Raw genomic sequence first — 25,628 nt, 5'->3', positions numbered from 1 at the left:
CAACAGAGCATGGTGGAAATGATGTTATGTAGCATCTGAGTCTAAGTCTTGCAAGGTGACACAGTTTCCACTTGTGCTCTCAGGAACAATCACTCTTGACACCTTCATCTGCCTTGTGTGCAGCCTAACTGCCCTGAGGCCACTACACTAGCAGGACACTAAACCAGCTGTTACTCTCGAGGCCAGGGGCCGGGTCAAATCTATTGTTTCCATTCCCCATAGTGCTAGCGGGGACCACGTAGGCACTTAATAAAAGCTAGTTGACTAATTGGTAGAATAACATCTAGATGATTATATATCAATGCCATTTGTTATCTCAATAGAGTCACAGAGTGATTATATAATAACAACCGTAAGGTGTTGAGTGGTTTATATGTATTATAAATACCCTCATCTTCTTTGGATTATCGGAATCCTCTGAGACCCTTATGGCCAGGCAGTTTGGACAATAATGTGTTTGACTACAGCTTTCCTGAATTATTTTAATAGAATGGAAGCCTATCCCATTACCCTTGAACTCCACTGCCATCTACTGTTCATATAGTGAAGTAACATATTGTGCTCTCCACCACGTCCCAAACCCTATTCTTCACTATTGAATTCTTGGTTTCCTCAGGTCTCAAGGGCTTTCCATGCTTTGAGCGTCAACCCAGAGTAAATGTAATTTTCTCCATTATAATGAAACTTTATAATAGTTTTCATTATAGCAATCCAGCATGATATTGACAATTTTCTATCACAGGCAAAAAGAGTTTATGGCTTTATGGAATAGTAAACATTTCTTATTTAATGACACCATGGTCTTTCTATAGGCTCTCCCTGCCCCCAAGAAACTAAAAGAAAAGGGCAATGGAATTACTGAAGAATTTCTCCCCAGCTCTAACAGATATCCCTAAATTGGACATTTATCTTGGCCACACTCCATTCAGAGTGTAAACCTTACTCATCCTTCAAAGGATGCCTTCTCCTTTGAAGAGAGAACCTTCCCTAATTCTTTACTCTGGAATTAAAGTCTCCCTCCCACAATTGGTAATTGTCATAATGAACCACGTAAGGGAAGAAAAAGATAAAAATTCCAGTTCAAAAAGTACCTTTATAAATCATTTCCTCTCCTTCCCTCCTTTTTTGGTTCCTGTTTTTCTTTTGCAGACAAATAAGCTAAACTGGGCTGTCCGCTATGACAACATTATTAAGTGTTTTAAGAAGGAAACATTTAAGAAAGGACAAGAAAAAAAAAAAGCATGGACAAGTGTCGGGTGATGTGAAGTCGAGCAATTTACTTTGTGAATACTGTGAGATTTTGGCCAACTCATTGTTCTGAGGCACTAAATGGTGAAGATTTCAAAGGTTAATGAAGTAACAGCAGACCCAAAACCGTATTTCCCCTCTATTTCCTATTTTAGAATTTAAAAATGTCAGTTTCAGTGAGGGGCGTGGGAGAGGAACAAGGAAAGAGAAATTATTTGAATAAATTTCTGGCATAATTGGCGTGTCTGGGAGCAGTTCAGCTGGGTTGTACCTAATGGGGAGGATGTTCGGTGGTGACCAATGCACCAATGTCTTGGACTTCATAGATGTGGGTGGAAGTTCAGGCTCCGTTACAGATTAACTGGGTGGCGGCTAGCAAGTCACTTGGGTGTCCCTATCGGAGAACATTAATCACTTCCTCTTCTGTGCACTGTATCTACATCTACCTAGGTCCCCCTCACACGTCTTTTTTATGGTTGTCCCCCTTTGTTCAAGGTCACACCTCGTGGCGCGGCGCTCTTGGGAGTCTGAGGCGGGGCCCCGGGTCCAGCCCTTACACCTGGCAGCTTCTCCGGGGTCGCACTCACAGCTTCCATCCCATGCTTGCCATCTCTTCATGGCGAAGGCGTACACATCGTCACCATTTAAGGCACTCCACGCTCTGAAGAGCCGTTGGAGGGGACACCACTCAAGCGGAGGGAGGCAAGACAGGGTCCTCTTGTCGTCCCGTCTTCCCGGGCCTTTTCTGATGAGGAATATTTGGAGGGGGGTGAAGCGTGCGGCGGGAGGGCGTGAGGACTAAGAAAAGCGTTTTCCTGGTAGGAACACAAATCTTCGGGTCTGGCTGTGTTTCTGGAGGCATTTCCAACGGACCTAGGCGGGGACCAATTTCCGGACCTGACTCTCGCGTCTTCCGAGTTTCCACTCCGCTGCTTCCGCCCGCAGTAGCTCTAGGCTGCCGTGCGAGCGGCTACTTCCGCCAGGAGTCCCTAGCGGCTGGGGCTTGGAAGCTGGCCGTCCGGCAGCCTCGTCCTCCTGCGCTCAGCCCGCCCACGCGCGATCGGGTGCCCAGGTGACAGCGGCGTTCTCTGCGGCCGCGGCCTGGGCCTGGGAGACCGGGCGGTGCGGGAGAGAGGCCGGGCCTGGCCCAGCCCCCGCCCGGGACTTCCCGCGGCCAGTGTCGGGGGCTGCAGGCCTCGCCGCGCCCACCCTGGCCTGGGGCGGGGCCCAGCCTCCCCGCCCGGCCCCGCCCCTCCGGCCAGCCCGGCGCAGGGTCACTCTCCGCCCTGCGGCGGCGTAACCGCCCAGCTCCTCCGGCGCTCGGCGGTCCCCTGGCCCCGGCCGCTGGGGGAACATGGAGTTCGCGGAGCTGATCAAGACCCCGCGGGTGGACAATGTGGTGCTGCACCGGCCTTTCTACCCGGCCGTCGAGGGGACCCTGTGTCTGACCGGCCACCACTTGATCCTGTCCTCCCGGCAGGACAACACGGAGGAGCTGTGGCTCCTCCATTCAAACATAGACGCCATCGACAAGCGGTGAGTGCCCATCCCACCGGGGTCCTGTGGCGGGGTCCCGAGGACACGCTTCCAAGTGTCGCAGGTAGCCGGCAGAATGAGCCGTCTCTGGCCTGGGTTCAGGTTTGGAGCTTTAGGAAGCAGAAAGCCGTCCAGATGGGATACCTGGGTTCTGTTCAGTCTGGTCGGAGTGCTCGGGGTTATCACGTGGTTACCATCCTGATTATCATTTTGGTGCATACCACCATTTGGGTGGATTTTCAACATTTTCTTTTTAAATTTCTTCTTCTTGCCCCATCACGTTCTTTGAATCGCAACTGATTGTCAATGACCATTCACGAAGTTGTGATTGGATATGATTTAGGTAAAGTCTTTATTTACCACTTTGAGGAAAACTCAAAGAGCTCATGTAGTTCTGAGTGTCTACATGCCACAAACCCACTTTTTCTTCCTCAGAAATGTTCAGTTTGTCAGATTCCTGCTTATTTCTTACCTTCTGGGTCATCAGTTTAATGCTTTCTCCCACTGACGACGATTATAGTGTCTTCTATTTCTCTTTTTTTTTTTTTTTTTTTTTTAAAGACAGAGTCTCGCTTTGTTGCCTGGGCTGGAGTGCAGTGGCGCCGTCTTAGCTCAAACTCCTGGGCTCAAGGGATCCTGAGCCTCAGAGCTGGGACCACAGGTGTGTGCCACCACGCCTGGTTAATTTTTAAATTTTTTGTAGAGACAGGGTCTGGCTATGTTGTGCAGGCTGGTCTGGAACTCCTGGTCTCAAGCGATCCTCTTGCCTCAGCCTCCCAAAGTGCTGGGATTACCGGCCTGAGCCACCCAGCCCAGACTGCTCTGGTCCTCACCTCATCTTTACTCACTTCTGCTTTTGGAAGGAACAGGGTTGGCTCTCAAGGAAAGCTATAATTAACCTTTTTTTTTTTTTTTTTGTGTGTGTGTGTGTGTGTATGTACTGCAGACTTTTTATCTTCCCAAGCCAGTGTCTCAAAGTAAAAAAGTTACTTTCATCTGCAGTCAGAATTCCTGTCTCCTCAATGGCCCTGTGTACTCTAGCCAGGAGAAGGCAAATTGATTATCCAATTAACGCTAAAGTATATATATTTTTTTTTTTTTTGAGACAGAGTCTCACTCTGTTGCCCAGGCTAGAGTGAGTGCCGTGGCGTCAGCCTAGCTCACAGCAACCTCAAACTCCTGAGCTCAAGCGATCCTCCTGTCTCAGCCTCCCGAGTAGCTGGGACTACAGGCATGCGCCACCATGCCCGGCTAATTTTTTCTATATATATTTTTAGCTGTCCATATAATTTCTTTCTATTTTTATTAGAGATGGGGTCTCGCTCTTGCTCAGGCTGGTCTCGAACTCCTGAGCTCAAACGATCCGCCCACCTCGGCCTCCCAGAGTGCTAGGATTACAGGCGTGAGCCACCGCGCCCGGCCAACGCTAAAGTATAGATGACTCACAGCAATGTTTTCTGTTGCCTCCCAGGAGAATTTGGATATTAAGAAAATTCCTAGAGAGGGTATGCCTTAAAATAAAGTAATTTCTAATGGTAGAATTTCGAGCAGTTTGGGTGAAGCAGGGGTAGATTTATTTATTTATTTTTCAAGCAGAGGGCTCTTATTAGACCCTTCAAATCACCTTTTGCTGTGTAAGGTTTTCAGTGGTCTCTGATGGCCTGCACGATATATAAAGTCTAGACTCGTCAGTCCATGTTCTGGCCCTAACCTACTTTCTTTCTTGCCGTTCCTTTTCCTGAACCCTTCTTGCGTTTCCTTTCATGAACCCTTTTTACTAGCCAGTCCTCACTATTTATTGCTCGTATACGTCCCGAGTTCTCTCATCTTTGTATTTTACTGACTTCTTCTTCCTACTGGAATGCCTTGCTTCTCCCAAGTTCGTTAAACATTTATTGAGTGCCTTTATGTTCCAGACATTTTGTGAGGCATTAAAGAGACACCAAGATGAATAAAATACATTCACAGTGCTTGTCTTTCGGGAGTTCATAGGCTGTTGTCTCCCTGTTAGCCCTCTGTCCGTATTCACTTGAGCCAGTGGAGCCGTCACCTTCACAGAGTCTTACGTCAGCCCCATAACTGGAAGTAATTCCTCTCACTTTGAAATTCCGCAGCTCTTTATACCTTTTTCATAAGCGTATATTCAAATTTGCATTTTACCAGATACATATATGTTAGCTTTTTGAAGCCAGCACTCACATCTGATTCAGTTTATCTCCTTCGAAATGCCCATAGACACATCGTAAACAAAAGGATTGATCACTTGGTCAGTGGTGCCAAGAATCCAAATTGGTAGTCTCTATATGACCATCAACTCTCTTTTCTTTCTTATTTACCTCTTTTTATGGTTACTTTTCACTCATTCATTTCTTCATATTTACCTAGCATTTACTAGGTGCTGGGCTTTGTAGGACACAAAGAAGGCATGTAAGACATGGACCTTTTAATTTATTAGGGGAGAAATGACAAACTGCACACACACTTAACGTTTCCTGGGAAGCAGCATGGTGCAGCGGAAAGGGCACAAGTGAAGTGGTCAGATTGCTTAATTGTTGCTTTTAAGACATATTTACTTCCATCTGTCTTCTATGTGCCGAGCACCGTCTGGGCTCTGTGAGAGCCGTGGTGACCAAGGTTGCTCATGAACTAGAGGAGGAGATGGACAATCAAATGAATCAACAAATAAATATACATATGACAATGTGAGGTGGTAAGTGCCAGGAAGGAAAATAAAGGAAGAGGAGCTGATAGAGTGCCGGGAGGATTTCAGAGAAGACAGGTGACATTTGAATAGGTAAGTGACACCTGAATGAAGGGAGGAAGAGCATTCCAGCCAGAGGAACAGTGAATGCAAAGACCCTGAGACAGGAATGTGCTTGGCGTGGGCAGGGAAGACAGAGAGGCCAGCGTGGCTGGAGTGCAGTGAGCAGAGGGGGAGGGTCTGGGCGGGAGAGACTGGGGTTTGGGGGCCTTGTAGGCTATGCTGCTTGTTGTGGGAGCGCTGGGAGAGTTGAAGGCAAGGAAGTAGCAGCTGATAGACTTTTTAGAAGATGATTCTGGCTGCTAGCAGAAAGTGGATTGCAGAGGGGCAAGAGTGGAAGCAGCAGTCCCAGTTAGGAGACTGTGCAGTAGTTCAGATAAAAGCTGGTGGTGACTTAGCGGGAAGCAGTAGCATGGTCACGAGCAGTCCGACTTGGGCTGTATTTTGAAGATTGAGCTGCCCTGCCTTCCTGGTGAATTGGAGGTGGGGTGAGCCAGAAAGTCATCAAGGATGACTTTAGTTCTTCCTCTTACTAGATAGGTGCCCTTGGGCAAACTTCTTAACCTCTCTGGACCTCAGTTCTGCCACATAAGAGGAAGAGAAGCCCTTTCATATCGAGTAGTAACTTATATTTGAATAATGCTTTGCAAGTCTATAGAACACTCTCATATACATTGCTTACATCATTTTATTTGATCCTTTCAGCACACAACATTGTCCACAAGTTTGTTTCTTTTTTGTTTTTTGTTTTTTGTTTTTTTTTAAGAGCTAGGGTCTCACTCTGTTACTTAGGCTGAAGTGTAGTGGCCTGATCACATAGCTCACTGCAGCCTGGAACTCCTGTGCTCAGGCGATGCTCCCGCCTCAGCCTCCCGAGTAGCTGGGACTACAGGTCCGTGCCACTGTGCCTGGCACAAGTTTTATAATTATATCTGTTTTTCTTTTTATGGATCTCAGATGCAGAAAGTTAATCCTACTTAGTTGATGACTCATCATTTTCATGATTGATTCATTAAAAGGTTTCCTCTGTTTTTTATTATTTTATTCATCCTAATTTTCACTCCCATTTCTCACCTCATCCACAATCCCTAGAGGCAACCGTGTTAAGTGTTGCTGTAAAATAAATAGCACTGCTGGGTGTGGGTGTGGGTGTGTGCACGATGCGTCTGTGAATTTCATTTACCTGATTGGGATTATGTCGTAGATCTTGTTCTATTCTTTTCCTCAGCATTTTAACTCAATACTCTTTTTCAAGATCTTTTCATATTGCGGTATGTACATTCATTTCACTGCTAAAACATTTTACTTATCAGACCTTTTAGATAAGCCCCAACTCCCTCCTATCACAAACAACTCTGATAAACATACTCTTTTGTGTCCCATTATAGTCTCGTGCAGGAGTTTCTCTGAGATTGTGCCTGGGACAGGATTGAGCTAATTGCACAAACTAATTGCTTTCCAAAGTGACTACTCCAGATTGCTTTCCCACCATGGTGTAGGAGAGTCCTAATGCTCTAGATTCTTACCAACATTTGGTATTATTGTCTTTCTAATTTTTGCCAGTCTGAAGATTGTGAAATGGTATCTCTTTGTTTTGCTCTATGGAGAAAAACAAAGGTGGGTTCTTAGCGCACTTAAAGGCAGAATCCAAAGGAATTAAAGACCTAAAAATGAAGGGTAAAACTATCAAACTCTGATGGAAGAAAATTAGGTCAAATTGGTGGTTGGTGTTGTTCCAGTCTTCAGTATTTCCTGACTTCTTGTTCTATCAGTTATTGAGAGAAAGGGTATTGAAACCTCTGACTATGATTGTGGAGTGACTCCTTTTTAGTTCTGTCGGTTTTTGCTTTATGCTTTATTTTGAAGCAATATTATTAAGTGCACATACATTTAGGATTGTTATGTCTTATTGATGAATTGACTCTTTTGGCATTATGAAAAGCCTCTATGCCTGGTAATAATATTCCTCATTACCTACTTTGTCTGATAGGAATATAGCTAGCACTGACTGGTGTTAGTGTGGTATGTATTTTTTATCATTTTATGTTAAGCACCTTTTTTATATTCTTTGAAGTAAGGCCCAAAATAATCTCCATTAAAAGAATGAGACAAATGTGAATTACTTTATGTATCTGAAATTTAAAAAAATACACATAAATAATTTACGGCTCACATTTTAATGATGCAGACTCGTCTCCTAATTAGACTAATCAGGGAGACGAAAGTTGAATACACGATAGCGATTACAGCTACATTCTCTTTTCAAAGACATAATCATATATTTGACGTTCAGAATATATGTGTTCCTAAGCATGATTTGTAATTTCTTACAGATTCGTGGGATCACTGGGTACCATCATCATAAAATGTAAAGATTTTCGAATTATACAGTTGGATATTCCTGGAATGGAGGAATGTTTGAATATAGCCAGTTCCATTGAGGTAAGTATTTTGGAGGCAAAATCTGACGGGTTGTATTGTGACTCAATACAGCTCTGATGTTTCTTTGTTAACTATTTGGTCATGTTCTCTGACTCAGATAGTGAAAACTGATAGGAAAAGCCTCACTCTGATTCACTGCTATGTGAGTGTAATGGGATGTTGTTGACTTAGAGCAGCATTTACTCATTTACGTGAGTAACCCCAATTCCATGAATTGCTTGGAATTCCATAGAATTTCATTCTAATGGCTTTATGGAATTTCTATTGTTTTATTAAACCAGTAAAACAGATGCAGTTACAATTGGTTTTGATCATCTTATGATGGGCAGGTATTGCCTGGGGGGAAGCTCTCAGTGATTTGACCTTTCCCACCTGCCCACTAAGGGCTTCCTCAGAGACATTGAAAACCACTGGTGAGAGCTAATTGAGCACAGTGTTTGCTTTTCTACCAGATTAGCAGCTAGAATTGGAATTGTTTTACTTGAATATACTAATATATCTTTTGTAATGCAATCCTAGAAATTTGAGTAGAAATATTAATAATATATTACAATGTGATTATTGAATCTTATTGTAATAGCACAGTTTGAGTCTTGATTTTACTACTTGGTCGCTTGTGAGCACTGGTAAAGTACTTGACCTCTCTGACAATTAGCTTCCTACTTTTTATAAAATGAGGATAACATTACCTGCCTTTTAGGGCTGTCGTAAGAATTATATTAGTTGATGTACGTAGATGCTTAGTATAACACTTGGCAAATAGCAGCTACCAAGTGAGGGTCTTCTGTCATTTAGTACACTTTTATGGTGAGGCTTTTTTTAAAATTGTGGTTAAAAAACCACATAACTTAAAATTTACAATCTATGGCTGGGCTTGATGGTTCATGCCTTTAATCCTAGCACTTTGGAAGGCTGAGGTGGGAGGATCGCTTGAGACCAGGAGTTCAAGACCAGCCTAGGAAACATAGTGAGACCCTGTCTCTACAAAACATTTAAAAATTAGCCAGCCACGGTGGAGCCCAGGAGTTCAAGGCTTCAGTGAGTTCAAGGCTTGGTGATAGCGCGAGACCCTATTCAAAAAAAATTTAGGCTCTAATCATTTCTAAGTGTACAGTTTAGTAGTATATAATAAGTGTATTCGCATTGTTGTGCAACAGAGCTCCAGGACTTTTTTATCTTTAAAACCAAAACTCTATACCCATTAACCAACACCTCCCCATTTCCATCTCCCCCCAGTCCACGATAACCACCATTCTACTTTCTGTTTTGCTGAATTGACTACTTTAAATATATAACATAGTATTTGTCTTCTTGTGACTGGCTTATTTCACTTAGCATAGTATCTTCATGGTTCATCTATGTTGCAAATCCTGACAGTTTCCTTCCTTTTTAAGGCTGAATAATATTCCATTGTGTATATATGGTGGGACTTTATAAGTTATTTCTTTTCTAAAGCAGCTATCACCAATGGTTTTAGTCTTTTGCTTGTGTTTAGTAAATCTGAATTTCCATATATCAGCTTGCTTAGGACAGGAAGTGTTTGCTTTAAATTTATATAAACAATATTAACTATCGGTTCAGATTACAAATAATAGAAAAATTTACTTGAATAATTTAAAATTTAAATTGAAGAGTTCACACTATTTTCTTTCTATTCTATTTTGGTATACACTTAATTTTAAATTGCCTTATTTTAGGCCGGGCGCGGTGGCTCACGCCTGTAATCCTAGCACTCTGGGAGGCCGAGGCGGGTGGATCGCTTAAGGTCAGGAGTTCGAGGCCAGCCTGAGCAAGAGCGAGACCCCGTCTCTACTAAAAATAGAAACAAATTATATGGACAACTAAAAATATATATAGAAAAAATTAGCCGGGCATGGTGGCACGTGCCTATAGTCCCAGCTACTCGGGAGGCTGAGGCAGTAGGATCGCTTGAGCCCAGGAGTTTGAGGTTGCTGTGAGCTAGGCTGATGCCATGGCACTCACTGTAGCCCGGGCAACAAAGTGAGACTCTGTCTCAAAAAAAATAAAATAAAATAAAATAAAAAATAAATAAATAAATTGCCTTATTTTAAATCACTGTCACTAAATTATGTCAATTAACCTTATGTTTACAGTATTTTTTAGATATAGAGACACATTGATTTTTTTTCTGTCTGATTAACCTGGGCTTTGTGTCCACAAAAAAACAAAAAGTTATTGGCTTAGCCATTTAAAGGGAGTAGAAAGTCTTAAATATCTGTAACTAGGATTTCATTTGATTTTTAAATAGGGATAGAGAAATAGAGGAATAACTGTTGTGGTACTGAATAATGACATGTAACATGTTTCTTCTGCCTTTGCTGAATTTTACTTAAGGAAATGAGAAGGTGAACTGAACTGTTTGTCTTACACATCTGTTATTTGGAAGTAATGAGTTATGTTGATTTGGCCTGATTTTTTAACTTGAGTGAGAAAACATGTAGTTCCTGTCTAGATTGATAAATTACAGTAACGTCCCGTCATTTGTGCAGATGCTACTGGCCCACTTCAATTGAACATGTGCTTTTTTGTTTGTTTTTCAGTTATGAGGTTGGATTTTCACTGACTAGTCCACATTTTTCTTCTTATGCCTTTGTGACCAGTCATCTATAAGGTGGTTTACAGCGCGGTGAATACGCATAGTGAACCTGGCCTCTGGCCTTTTGCTGGGACACAGTCTCTCACTCCATCCCTTACCCTCCCCTGAATACATCTTGACATGGTTTAGGAGTAATAAGTGAACTTCTCACATAGCGTAGTTGAGCTATTCTTTGGGTTTATTTGTTTGTTTTGTTTTGTTTTTGTAGAGACAGGGTCTCACTGTTTTGCCCAGGCTGGTCTCAAACTCCTGGCCTCAAGGAATCTTCCTGCCTCAGCCTCCCAAAGTGCTAGGATTATAGGCATGAGCCACGGTGCCTGGCCTGAACTGTTCTTTGTAATCAAGAATTCGTACACCCAAATACATTCCGCGGCCACTCGTAGAATCCCATTGGAAGAGTAACTGACAAGTGCTCAGTTTTCCAAATTGTAGCAAGAATTCTGATGAAGCTTTTTTCTGTGTAGTTTCAGCTGCCTTTTGGAATCGAAATGTTTTCAGTTTTCTCAGCATTCATGTGTTTAAAGGAAAAGAGCTATCTCTAGTGATAATTGCAAGTCAAAATATGAATGCCTATTGCCCATCAGAGTGGTTGCTGACTTGCATTTGGAATAGTGGTGGCACTGACCGATGGCACCGCTGACCGAGGTCAGACATCCATATCTGACTGTTCTGCTTCTGTCTGGTGTCATCAGCAGCCAAGACTATAGAGAAGTGGAAAAAAAGATATTAATGGATGTATGTAGAAGTGGATAATGGATTATATAGCCATGCTACTCCATATTTTCTGTTTTATGAGCTGGTAGGGGGAAGGCTTCCTGATGTATAGGCAGATAGAAAAATAACTTTGGGTGGAGATGTTTTTGTTAAACTGCTGAAGTACCTGTCCAGTCTATTACTGAATAAGTCACGGGCCCGTGCTTTTGCAAGCCTGATCCTTCTGTGACCCGATCCCCTGTGGTAACTTCATTCTGAGAGTCCATTCGGTTTGGTTCTGAGACCGTCACCTCCCAGTAGCGTGCTGTTGTTTCACCTCCTCCCCTGCAGGTCAGTCTCCATAATTACTGCAGTGTGAATTATGCTAGTTGATTTGGTGCCCGTCTTGTCCAGCCACGGAAATGCTCTTTTCCATAAGCCCCTGCCAGGGGGATGAACCTGCCCGGTGATGGAGCGTGTTGTGTCTGTTCCTCCCGTCTAGTCGGGCTTTCCTGCTGTTCTGTTACCCAGAATTCAAGCGCTCCAGAGAAACATAGGCTTATTTTGGGACAGTAGAGTTATTGTCCCAACGTGAGAGTGGGTTAGTGTAGCAGAAAGACAGGATGACACCTGACCAAATGGAGCATCACTCTATGAAGGGAGGAACTGAACATCGATGGGGTTTCTACATGTATGGAGCATATAAACAGACAAAGTTATTTGAGATTTTATTTTGTGCCTGGCACTGTTCTAAGCCTGTTGTGTACATTGTAGCTCCTAATGCTCCGGCAAGCCTACGAAGGCGGTACCGCCATGAATCAAGGCGTGGAGTGGTTATGTTACTTAACTGCTGTTGCACAGCTGGGATGTGGAGTTTGAGTCCAGCGGTCTGACTCTTGGCCACTAACCTATGTCAGTCTTTTTTATTGAGACCTTGATTTAAAATAATTTACACATATTTATACAACTAATAACTGGATTTTGAGCCAAGACCTTACTGACTAACCAAAAACTATATGTTCTCTGATCCCCAGCAATACTTGGATCTTTTCATTAAGCTTTATTAAATTGTGTCAAGGAGAGTTATTTCATTTTTCTTCTAGAATTGGTGTGTACATCTTTTTGTTCTTTTCTCATTCAGTTGACACTTGTTAAGTGTATGTTTTGTGTCGGTGCCTTGTTAGATGCTGGAAGCCTGGAAATTAGCTTCAGTAAGACTACAGTTGTATGGAGTGATAAATGCAATGTTAGAGAACTATATTGGGTACCCATCATTATTCGGCCATATTTACTTAATAACCAATTGTCAGAATGCGTTTCAAACTGTGGTATGTTCCTTTTTCCTTTCTGTCTTTTCTTTCTGCCCCTAGGCGTTGTCTACCCTGGACTCCATCACTCTGATGTACCCTTTCTTCTACCGGCCCATGTTTGAAGTGGTAGAGGACGGCTGGCACTCGTTCCTTCCTGAGCAGGAGTTCGAGCTCTATTCCTCAGCTGTGAGTTACCCTTTGTGAACTACGGATAATGAGAAATAACCCATCACCTTATTGTACTTGTGAAAATGATCACTTCCTTTCAAGGGACTGAAAGGTGGAGCTGACTCATCCAGGCTTAAAAGAAGTATATACATTCATACATTGCTTGATGACAAAGCTGCATTCTGAGAAATGTGTCATTTCTCTTAAAATATGGTACCCATTACATTTAGTGTAGCTTGGAACTATTAATATTACTATACTTAAAGGTAGCGTAAAGTTGCATTAGCTTTTTTGAGACTAAAGTTACTAGTGAAATAAAATAAAATTCCTACATTTTTTCACATTAAGAGATCCTACCTATGTTTACTTTTACTTAGATTCAATACTTTGTTCTACTAGGTATTTTCTTTTGGGTTTAGGTTAATTGTTTAAGCAGTTTGCATATTTGCATAGAGAGCCCTGCACATTTGGAAACTTGCAATGTGACAAAGTGGCATTGCAGATTGGTAGAGAGTCACATCATTCTCTAGAGTAGTAGGAAATCAGTAAATAATATGCAATAGTGAAAACTCAAGAAATACCAGTGTAGTGCTGTTGTTTAATGAAATTAAACACCATTTTAAAATGTAGAAAATGGTTGCCTTTGGGAGAAGGGCATTGGATGGGTCAGCAGAAAGTAGGCAACCACTTTTTTGGTAATAAGTCTTTTAGAAACTATCTTTTAAAATTGATAACAAATAACTTTAAAAAGCGAAAAAAATTTGATATTGTGTCTTATGAAAGCATTTTAAAAACAATACTCTTATAGTTCATCTAATGTACCTTTTGGCTTTATCCTCCTACTGTAAACTATGGCAGGTGTGTTTGGCCAACTCAGATTTGCGGGAATATGTTGAAATTTGAATTTTTTTTTTTACTTTAAAAAGCTTTTTGCAGTTTTCAGTTCTGATGTTTAAAATAAGTTGTCGTTCGATAATTTTATATTGTATACTTTTATACAATGGCTTCTTCATCAGTGAAAGTTGATCTCTAAGGTCTTTTTAAATTTTTCAGGTTATTTTTTGACATTGAGCTACTTGCTTAGCTTTGAGATATTTTGTGTTTTTCAGACCAGTGAGTGGAGGCTAAGCTATGTCAATAAGGAATTTGCTGTCTGTCCCTCATACCCACCCATCGTCATAGTCCCCAAATCCATTGATGATGAAGCTCTTCGGAAGGTAGCTACGTTTCGACATGGAGGGCGCTTCCCGGTACTGAGCTATTATCATAAAAAAAATGGAATGGTAAGTGTGGAGTTCTGCTGCTTGATCTTTTCTTAGAAGCGTCAATTTTGTATGTACCTGTTCACTGTAGTGATTGGCCACGTCTCTCCCACTAGGACTTCCTTCGTGTAAACTTCAGAGAATCAGGAAAGGGTGTCTTCTGTGTTGAAGATAAGACTATGAATTCTTTCCACGATCCTTCCCACCCTTAAAGCCCAGATAGATTTGTCTTCAGGACACTGTACAAAGGAAGCTAGTGTGTATATAATGCTTACGGCAGCGTCCTTAAGGCAGAAAAATGAGAAATTTCTCTGCCCAGAATAATGTGTGAAAGGTGAATTGAGCAGACATTTTTATTGTCAAAGGGAGAAGAGTGACAAATGTCATTTAGTCACAACTTTGGTAAACACGGGAGTCAAGATTGCATAGGCAAGGGCTCACTGTGTATTCATTTCCTAAGTACTTTCTAAATCTCTTTCTCCCCTCTCATTTTGTCAGTCAGTAAACTCTGCTTCTCATTTTGAAATCATTAATAAATTAGTGGATGAGTTATAGCTATCTTCCATTTTCCTTTTTTCCCCTGGTAATATGTCAAAAAATGGATATTTAGGACAGAAAGATGCTTAAAAATTTACTGCTGTGGCATTAGGCTTGCTCGGTAGAATTGCTCTCAGAAGGATTTGTTATAAAGCATTTTAACAACTGATATTAAATATAGTGTTGTATCTATTTGAATGGTAGGTGCCGTCTGAAAGGTAACCGTTGTCATCCTCTGGGTAACCTTTCTTGGTCATATTAAAGGTCAGGGTAGCTAAGATGATAGTCTATAATGATGGTTTCTTGAAATAACTCTAAACCTTTCACCAGGGAAGAGGTTAGTATAATAGATAATGAGTTTTTAAAAAAAGATTTCAAAAGCAAATCTTTCAAAATGTATGGTTGGTCAGGTCGTCTTTGGAGACAAATGGTTAAGTCTGGGATGTTGAAAAGGGTGGCAGAGGCCACTGGAGAATAAATAATGGATAAGCACCTTTTGAAGTATTGAAAATGATTCCCCAAATGAGAAGAATAGCATGTAACCTTTTAAATTTTGCCATTGGTGCCTTGTCTATTTATAATTCTTGCTAAAACCTGCCGACCCTATGTATGTGTGGTTGAAGTCTGGTTTTTTTTTGGCTCCTAGACCATTATTATCTTCATTACAGGGCCAGGACTGCTGGGTATTTGATTCCCAGACTAAATGAATTACAGTATTTGTTCTTAAAGAGGTGATATAATTTATCATGTGGAAGTATTTTGAGGTAGTAGGCAGAAAAATTGTGTAAAAGTACAAGACTTATCTATTTTACGGTTATTAACTATTGTCACTACATGCCAATATTTTCTTGTTTTCAGATCAGATCCATCTCCAAAATGTCACACAGTTGTTTTTGAGATACCTTAATCTTCTCTCTGTTTTCAGAAGCTTTAAAAGCAACTGCTGTTGAATTTTCCGCTGTATTACGCTTGCAGGTAATTATGCGAAGTGGCCAGCCACTCACTGGCACGAATGGGAGGAGGTGCAAGGAAGACGAGAAGCTCATAAATGCCACCCTCAGGGCAGGAAAGCGAGGCTACATCATTGACACCCGCTCTCTAAACGTGGCTCAGCAAGCTAGAGCCAAAGGAGGCGGCTTTGAACAAGAAGCTCATTATCCTCAGTGGAGGCGAATTCATAAGTCCATTGAGAGGTAAAAGATTCCAGAGATAGTAAGGACTCTTTTCTTTTTTTTCCTCTCCTTTTTTTAAAAAATTTCAGAATATTAACGGGGATACAAATGTTTTGGTTACATAAATCGCCTTTGTACCGTTTGAGTCAAAGTTATAAGTGTGCCCTTCACCCATTTACCCATCCCGTCGTCCCCCCTCCCACCTGATTGATTTCCAATGAATGTTATTTCCATGTGTGCACATAGGTGCTGATCAATAGTTCCAGTTTAATGGTGAGGACGTGTGGTGTTTGTTTTTCCATTCTTGTGATACTTCACTTAGAAGAATGGTCTTCAGTTCCATCCAGGTTAATTCAAGCGGTATTGGTTCACCATTTTTTTTGTAGCAGCACAATTCACAATTGCAAAGATGTGGAAATAACCCAAGTGCCCGTCAGTACATGAGTGGATTGATAAAGTGTATTTAGGACTCTTATTTGAAGCTCATTAGAGTGGGTAAGTCCTTAGCTGTCCCAAAAGTCAAAGTGCTCAAATGAACCTGCACATTAGTTTAGGGTCAGTTACTGGCTGGGCATCTTATTGTGTCTTGGATTTTCGGGGTTTTTTGAGTCAGCTTTACCAAGGTTTAGTTGACAGAAGTTATGTATATTTATGATGTAAAATGTACTGTTTTGATACATGCATACATTGCGACATGATTAAATCAAGCTGATTAACATGTCTGTCAGTGTACACACTTACTTTTTTTGTGTGGTGACCATTTAAGATCCATGCTCTTAGCGATTTTCAAGCATACAATACGTTATAATTAACGGTAGTCACCATCTTGTACCATAGATCTCCAAAACGTATTCCTCCTGTTTTCTCAACCTATACAGTCTGTTGTTTATGCTTTAAGTGGGAGGTGTTTGAGTGCTTCTGGGTGGGTGGGAGGCAGCTGGAGCCAAACAGCAGTGGGATCCAAGCTGGTTTGGGGTATCACCGCTGAGTGTGCCATGTGTCTAGTGTTAGATGGGTGGGAATAGGATTGCAGATGTAATCTGTCACAAAACGCAGGGCTCTGGCCCTCTCTCCTCGTCACATAATCCAGCTACGTGAACTGGGTTTAATCTTTTCAGATGAGGAACAGTTTAGCACTGTAGGCATTGTAAGTATCTTTGCAACAATGTTTAAATGTTAGTTTTTCAAGCCTTAATCCTCAAGTTACTGTATAGTGGGTTAAATATTTTTATAGTATTAATATTTTGAACTACTTTTGCTCTTGACTATATTAGAGGCTGAATTTTTGGTTTGGTTTCTTCCTTGATCATTGTATATCCTGTTTTCTTTTTTAATTTTTTCCTTTCTTTTTCTTATTTTTAAAAGATACCATATTCTTCAGGAGAGCTTAATCAAACTCGTGGAAGCTTGTAACGAGCAAGCACATAACATGGACCGGTGGCTCAGTAAACTGGAGGCCTCTAATTGGCTGACTCACATCAAAGAGATTCTGACAACCGCCTGCCTGGCGGCTCAGTGCATTGACAGGTAAAGTGCATTTCCGCGCTCCCGAATGGCACACGCACCGCTAGCTAGACTTTGCTCCTATCCAGACACGTGTTTATAGATCATGTTAAAGTCTGTGCCTGTTTCATATCTCCTGATCAGATCGTTTGTTAAATGTAAGATTGTCAACACCATTCAGTTATTGATGAGTTATGAGCCTAGAGTCTGGTGTTCAATAGATAATTAATGTTTGTATCTTCTACGACACAGATTTTTTAATTACTAAAGCAACTATTTTTTTCTGTAAAATCCTTAAATTATTATTTTACCAGCTTTCTTTTTCTTAAGCTGTGAAAAAGAATGAAAACAAGTTTTTAAAATTTCTTCTCAGAGGACCAAATTTACCTCTTTACTCTTGAAATATCAGTGAAAGGAAGCGTGTAATTTTGTTACACGGCAAAGTGATCCTTTCTCATCTCTCAGACATTACAAACCTGAGTTTATCAGGTTAAAAAAAAAGTTCAGTCAACTATTAAAGCAGAAAAGGTAGGTGCCTTCTGTGATAAGGTCTCCTTTTAGTTTTTGTAAAGTGAGTGAAATTTTAGCTAAAAAGTTCTGTGAAATTTGTTACAACTTAAAGGGATTCTTACCATGTGAAATCTGGGACTCATGAAAGTCTTATTTTTTCCCAAGAGAAGTTCTCATCTGTCACGTGCCTTATTTAGACTCTAAACTCTGCTGGTCAGAGCAGAGTGCCTAAGTCCGAAATGTAATCAATAAATGTTTGCTGTTGACAGCCTGCATTGACCATGTCAGGAGTATCCCATTTGTACTCTGCATTTTCCTATCAGGGAAGGAGCATCAATACTGATTCACGGGACAGAAGGAATTGATTCCACACTTCAGGTGACCTCCCTGGCCCAGATCATCTTGGAACCAAGAAGCAGGACCATCCGAGGTTTTGAGGCCCTGATAGAAAGAGAGTGGCTACAGGTGAGAAAGCTACTTGGCACGCAGAGGAACTGCTAGTAATTGGTACTGTGATCCTGGCTGGTGGTAGCTGACATAATGCATGAAATTTTGATTGATTAAAATTTTTAAATTGTGTGTTTAATTTTCTGCAGGGCAATTAATCTATCTTCCCCTCATTTCTGGATCTTTCTTTGCCTGTATTGTTCACTTGGCACCTCATTCACTTAACAGATTCTTGTTGGCTGTACTTTGATACATGCAGGGGAATGCGAGGAAGCTTAGTCTTGGTAAGAGATAAAGGCATCAGCAGTGGGGCTGGGAGTGGGCCTGTCGCTACGGGGCCATGTCCCCTCCTGCCCCTTCCCTAACCAGGTGAAATCCTCCCCTTTCTTTAAGATCCAGCTAAATGTCATGCTTTCTTGAAATCTTTGAGACCTTAACTTCTTTCACATAAGATTGATCCATTTTCTTCGTGTCCTGTTTCCTGAACTAGACCCCAAAAAAGGTGATTTCTTTGAGGTCAGAGAACCATGGCCTGTTCGTCTGTTTATCCCTAGAACACAACACAGTGCTCTCAAGTAATGTTGGATGACTACTAAAATAAAGGTCTCATAACAGACTGAAATCCTCCAACTTAGACATTAATTTACGAATGTGCGTTCACTGTGTAACTTAGTAAATAATTGTAATTGGAAATGAATGCTTAGATATATCTTGAAAGCAGACATATCGCTGGTAAAAAAGAAAAAGAAAAGAATTTCTAGCCATTCTAGTTATAATTCAAATTTATTATGTATTAATGCTTTTATATATACCATGACCACCCTGCCTGACAGCTGACCTTTATCTCTGTTTAAGTCGGACCATCTAGATTTACCTCCATATCTGGTGAAAGTCTATTCAACTATATTCCTCGTGGTACATAGCAAACAAACAAATGAGTATGATTGGCTTATTTATATATTACCATTTTAATGGGTATCAAAATCCTATTAACCACTGTAGTATTTTCGTGGCAATATCTTTGTCACATAAAATAGTGTAAGGAACCAAGGACAAGCAGGTCTGTGAAATACCCAGTAGTGTGTGATTTCTGGTAAGGTCTACTTGGGTTCTGGGCAGGTAGGCCAAATGATTCTTAAATTTATTTTGGTCAGTGGATGGTAAACTCTTCCAGTTCTTTTTGGGAGAAGAGGGTAATTAAGGACAGCTTTGTCTGTAATATAAAAGAATTTGTAATGATCTCTTCAAGACAATAACTCTTTGCAAATGTAATTAAAGATTTAATATGAGAGCTGGCCTCACAGTTTGTCTCCCAGAGTCCCATGTTTGTCTTCAGTTAGTGCTGAGGCTTAGGTAGCTTGCGGCACCATCTGCAGTGTTTTAGGTAGGTGGAAGATGACAGTTGTCTCCTGTTTTGTGTCTAGGAGCTTATGTTCTTTGACTTTACTCTAATTTTACAGACCTAGAAAGGTTTATTCTGTAAGTCAGTCATTACTTGAGTTCATTATTCTTCCACTTGCTGTCCCGAGGACGATTGCAGTTCCCGAGGTCATGCCTGAACCGCACAGCCTTGTTAAGGGTTTGAAAGTGGTGTCTTTTTCCTTAGTTGGCGAAGTGTTTACTTTAAACCAAGAAATCGTTAATCTAAATAGCAGCTACCCTAATTATATATATGATGTTCCAGTGAATAGCAGTGTTGTTGTAACTGTGTGAAGTGATGTTTACAGAATACGCTATAAGGTGATCTCAGTAGGATGTGACTGTCACTTCCGTCTGTTCCTCAGGCTGGTCACCCGTTCCAGCAGCGCTGCGCGCAGTCGGCCTACTGCAACAGCAAGCAGAAGTGGGAGGCGCCTGTGTTCCTGCTCTTCTTGGACTGTGTGTGGCAGATACTTCGTCAGTTCCCGTGTTCTTTTGAATTTAATGAGCATTTCCTCATCGTGCTCTTCGAGCACGCTTACGCCTCCCAGTTTGGAACGTTTCTGGGCAACAATGAAAGTGAAAGGTGAGTGCACTGCCCCCCTGGGGACATTTCATTTTTAGTTGTTTCGGTCACTTTGTAAGAGAGACCAGGGTGTGAGGATCCTGTGTAGTTCATAAGTATTGTCACCACATAGTTGGATGACACTTTCTTTGAGACTTTAACTTGTTGTTGTTGAGAGTTATAGTGCTGATTGAGTTTTCTGACAAATAGTTTTATTTTAGAACAATTTGTTTCTCTACTAAAAATCGTACCAGGCGTGGTGGCTCATGCCTGTAATCCTAGCACTTTGGGAGGCCAGGGTAGGAGGATGACTTGAGGCCAGGACTTCGAGACCAGCCTGAACAACATGGTGAGACCCTGTCTCTATAGGAAATAGAAAAAATTAGCTCGGGATATTGACCTGCACCTATAGTCCCACTTACTTGGAGAGTTGGGGGAGGAGGATCTCTTGAGGCCAGGAGTCTGAGACCAGCCTGAGCAACACAGTGAGACGTCATCTCTATAAAAAATAGAAAAAATTAGCCAGGTGTGCTGGTGCGCACCTGTAGTCTCAGCTTCTCGGGGGCTGGGACAGGAGGATCGCTTGAGCTGGGAAGTTTGAGGTTGCCGTGAGCTATGATGACACCACTGCACTCCGGCCTGTGCCACAGAGCGAGGCCCTGTCTCGAAAAAAAAAAAAAAAAGCCTTAGGTTCTCTCTGCTGTCATATAAAGAGAAGAAATTGTCCTATTAAAAGGATCATTTAATAGTGATTGTTAGAAATTAATTGCTTTAATGGCCATTTTCTTTGTTGATCAGATGTAAGTTGAAGCTGCAGCAGAAAACCATGTCTCTCTGGTCCTGGGTGAATCGGCCCAGTGAGCTGAGTAAATTCGCCAATCCTCTCTTTGAAGCCAACAACCTCGTCATCTGGCCATCGGTTGCTCCGCAGAGTCTCCAGCTGTGGGAAGGTAAAGCATGAGTCCTTCGCAAACTTCCTAGCAATCAGGTGGGCTGCGTCGGCTGCCTGTGAGTCCCTGCTGCTGTTACGAGTTGACGATGGTGAGCCAGACGTGCCCCTCAGACCGTGTGTGATCGCCACTGTTTGTCCCCGTGGGCACGGTTCTGTCTTTACGCTCAGTTACCTAGTCATACTTTTTTGTGTCAGTCCCCACTGGAGAAATGAATGGCAGTTATTCAATACAAACTGCTGTTTATGTTGGTTATTTTTCCTAGATAAGAAATACATTACTTTTTTGCATAAAAGAGTTGGTAGGTAGTTGGGACATGAATAAATTATAAGCTCCTCCCAGAGGGTTTTCGTTCATTAAGGACAGGGTTCTTGTGTTACATTCTGTGGAAGGTTCCGTGGCTGGTCATTGCAGTAAATGGACACAAAATACCACCAGTGCAGTAAGGCAGGTATCTCATTGTTCAGATGCAACAATGATCCATACTTAATCTTCAAATCTATTCTAAAGTAGGTTTGTTACATCCACTAAGTTCTCAGACTACTGAAGCCTATCCCCTTAAGTAACTTGTTTTAAAAAAACAAAATCTATCTAAAATTTGTTTATTAAACAAAGATTCTAAAATACCATTTAATTTCTTTTTAGTCATTTTGAAGTTATTAAGCCCATATTTCTTCATGTTTGTAGTAAGCAGCATAAAGCATACACGCGAGAATAGTAGCTATTTGGTAAGTGAAACAGAATTACCATAAATGTCAGTTGTTGGACCGTGTTCTAATACATCGTGCCCTCAGAGGCGGGTCATGTGTAGAAAGCTATTTGCCCTTCGTGGAGAAGGGTCCCAGATCGCTTTGCTTCTGGGTTTGGGGACGAGTCAGTGTCTGTCTCCTCTGGATGTCAGCTGTCACATCTTGTTCCTCCTGGCATTTCTACCGTTCGCTGTTTCCCTCCATTTCAGGTTGTACTTCTGAGGTTAGCAGCCACACTTGTTGTTTTAGACTTCTGGGACAATTTACCTAAAAGCCACTGTCACGTTCAATCACTGAAATGAGAGACCAGCCGTTTGGGAACTGGATGGCCTGAAGGGTGATTTAATTAGTTTGTGCCAAACCCCACTGGGAGTTTAGGGATTAGCTGGTGAAAGGAAACCCTTGTTGTAAGGATGGATTCCTGTGACTCCAGGGTTTCAGCGTGTGGTTAGCGCCTCTGCAGCCTAAAGCTGGGAGAAATGCTGTATTAAGTAAAATCCTAGGTTGGTGTGTGCATCGAATGAGACTACTCTCTGGCCTCTAAGGCTCTCTGCTGTTTACATTTACATAACAGCTAAACGTTGATATTAAGTAATTCCTGTATTGAAGAATAATAGGCTCATGTAACAGGAAAATCAACACGGGTCAATCAATTTTTAAGATTATGGTTCTATTTTCTCTTTCTGATAGAGAGTAGTATTTGGGCACATATAGAAGGGCTTCTTAGGGCCCGTGACAGGTTGGTTTATAGAAAGTGTTTTAACGAATCATAAAATCTTTGTGAACTTGCAGCTCCTGACGTGTGGCAACCTAGAAGGTTTTCGTGCCTTCTTATTTAAATACCTTTAAAGCATTATTTTGGCATGATATAGTTACCACCGGTCTTTGTAGAGGAGAAAATATCTCTTTTTAGTACATAATGAGAGGATAATTATTGGAAGACGGCCTCTCAAGTAACCAGGAGAGAGACAGAGCATGTGCTGAAGTTTAGGCTTTTAAATAACAATTTATGTGGTTCTGCTTTTACTGTAATGGTCACTTTTCTAGTAAAAGTGGTTTCACGCATGCAGGAGATGTTACAGGCCTAAATATAATTCCGTAATTATAAAAACAAATGATTTGTATTGCAAAACTGAAAAGTGTATGGCATTGTAAATTAACAGCTTGTTTTCATGAATATATCACAGAATGTTATTTTTATCTACTTGATCATTTTGTGAAGAATAATGACCATGTACAGATAAGTAGTAATTCTTGGACACAATTGCATTCTTTTCAGTACCTCAAGATTCCTATATATTTTAGAACAGAATAAAGCACAGATGTGAGCTGTGAAAAAAAGCATGTATAATACATGGAATTATATATTGTCCACAAATATAATGTTAAGCCATTGTATATATCTTTTTTCCTTCTGCTTCCCATTCCTGGATTCAATAGGTATTTTCCTACGTTGGAACAGAACCTCGAAGTATTTGGATGAAGCCTATGAAGAAATGGTTAACATCATTGAGTACAACAAAGAATTACAAGCAAAAGTCAATATCCTTAGGAGGCAGTTGGCAGAACTGGAGACAGAGGATGGGATGCAGGAGAGTCCCTGAAAGGTGTCCCCACGTCCCCCGTAAGGACCTTCCTGGACCTACATCCTCCTGTCTCCCCGTGTGCACCTCAGTTCACTTTTACCCAGTAGCCTTGAACTTGAGGCTGCAGACGTGGGTCCCTCTGTGTAATGGGTCTCTCAGGACTGTAAGGATGAAAATTACCATCGTGACTCGCGTTTCATGTGGCCTGTTAGGGCCCTTCACTTGGGAGCAGGAAGGAGGTGCTAGTCATTTTATTTTTTGTGAAATAGATGACCTATTTAATGCCATTTGTGTTATACTCCGTTTCCTCCGAAGCTTTTGTCCACTTTGCAGACAGTGCTGTAGACCAGCCAAGGAGACAGTTAGTCTCTGTAGGGAATATTTGGTGGTTTAAAAAAATGGTTAGTTTTAAACACTCCGAGTATAGAAATGTTTTTCAAAATTGAAGTGATGATAAACAAAGCGTTTTATGTTTAACCTGCCACGTCCAATATGCCACATAAAGCAGCCATTCTCTTTAAAATAGTTTTGGACTAGCAAAGCTGAACTCATTCTCATTCTGGTTCGTCAAGAAAGGAAAATCTGAGTACTTATTCAAGGCAAATTATTTCTACAAGGGCAACAGGGATAGTCATCTGTTATTTACAATAAGAAGAGTTAAATTTATTTTGACAGTAGACACTGAAAAATATGTGCAATATAGAATTAAAGTAGGAATTTGTGACTGATAGAGAATTGTTACTGTTATATTGGTTTTTCAAGTTTTGACTATACTTATAAAATGTGTATAAAATACTGGATGTCAAATCAAAATCAAACCATCACTTAGAATAGAGTTAATGTGTTATAATTAAGCTACAAATACGGTTTTCGTAAACCAGAGATGCACTGCCCTTGTCTAAAGTTCTTATTGCACTGGTTTATATATACATGAGTGTGTGTGTTTTATTGTGTTCTTTTATTTGTAAGTATTCTAAGGGTTTACTAATGCTAAGGTGAAAATTTTCATGTTGTCCTGAGCCTTTTGCAGACTTATTTTACCCCTGCTTATTTGTCCATATGCGTCAGGCAAATAGGGCTGGGGGGAAGTTTCTCGAATACGATGCTGCTCTGTGTTTTAAACATCAGAAACAGATCTGAAATGTTTCTGTGTTACAGAAATAGCGATGGCTGTATTCGTGTTCTGCTAGTTTGTTCATGCCTGCAACTCTAAACGGTTGTGGTCCAGTACTTCCCACGTTCCTTTCTGTTTTGTGGCACTGCTTGTTTTAACAAACACCATCAATTCTAGTTTTCCTTTAAAAGGATAGTTGACGAGTAATCTTTAATACCATTCCCACACCATCTGTATATAGCTATTTCAGAGCAGAACACACCACTCTGAACCCTGCTTTAGAGCTATATATTGAGCTAAAAATACAATTTTTAAAAAAATCAACTAGCAAAATCTGTGGCCACATCCAGAAGGCTCAGAAAGTAGCCGAGTACTTTCTATCTCCAGTTGCCCAAGCTTCATCCTTTTTCTGCTTCCTGAGACTTGTAGCAAAAGGCCACACAACAATCAACAGTCCAAACTCTTGGTAAATTCGCCTGCCACCTTCTGTACGCCCAGTTTTATTCTTACTTTCTTAGTTATAAATCTGGGGTGTGAAAGTTGTATGACAAGGAGCACAAGAAGTGTTCTGATATCTCTGTGTCGTGGGAAACATCTCTCTTAGTTTTATATAAGAGGAGACAGCCTAGCTTTTTTATGGCCCCTCAACAGTGCTTACTGTGTCTGTTCAAAAAACCTTTTTGTTTTTTTCCTATTTTTGTCTCAAGACTACAAATGAAAAGGAACGTTTTTCTTCTCAACTAATTGACCCATCAGGAAAACCGTCTAGAGATTTTTCTTTAGACGTGATCCCCACTGCTTATGTTGCCCTGGGTGGAAGCTTCTTGGTCGTGGGGGAATTATGCGCCATCAGTTTATACCTGTCTTCCTGATGGACATTTGATGTTGGAGCCAGAGGACAATAATAGCATGCTTTAGCATTTTTCCTCTTTTTCTTCTTTATTTCAATTTTCTTTTTCTCCTCCTATTGAGACAGCAATCTTCACTGTTTTGGCAAGTTTGCATTTTAGTATTAATTCACAATTAGGGATTGTACAAA

The 25,628-nt window shown here is 41.1% G+C and overlaps 1 protein-coding gene across 1 annotated transcript; it reads left to right on the top strand.

The window, feature by feature from the left end:
* The first annotated feature begins 2,509 nt into the window (after positions 1 to 2,509).
* Positions 2,510 to 24,192, top strand: MTMR9 (myotubularin related protein 9). Its single transcript, XM_069485077.1, has 10 exons — positions 2,510 to 2,784; positions 7,879 to 7,987; positions 12,668 to 12,793; positions 13,885 to 14,058; positions 15,550 to 15,767; positions 17,112 to 17,273; positions 18,083 to 18,224; positions 19,991 to 20,211; positions 20,989 to 21,140; positions 23,330 to 24,192. Exons 1-10 carry the CDS (start codon positions 2,603 to 2,605, stop codon positions 23,491 to 23,493), a joined length of 1,650 nt encoding a protein of 549 aa, XP_069341178.1. The 5' UTR covers positions 2,510 to 2,602; the 3' UTR covers positions 23,494 to 24,192.
* Positions 24,193 to 25,628: the final 1,436 nt, after the last annotated feature.

The sequence above is a fragment of the Eulemur rufifrons genome, chromosome 12, assembly GCF_041146395.1.
Source record: "Eulemur rufifrons isolate Redbay chromosome 12, OSU_ERuf_1, whole genome shotgun sequence".
NCBI classification, from domain to species: Eukaryota; Metazoa; Chordata; class Mammalia; order Primates; family Lemuridae; genus Eulemur; species Eulemur rufifrons.
The sequence above is the reverse complement of the archived record's forward strand: the minus strand, read 5'-3'. Positions and strand labels throughout refer to the sequence as shown.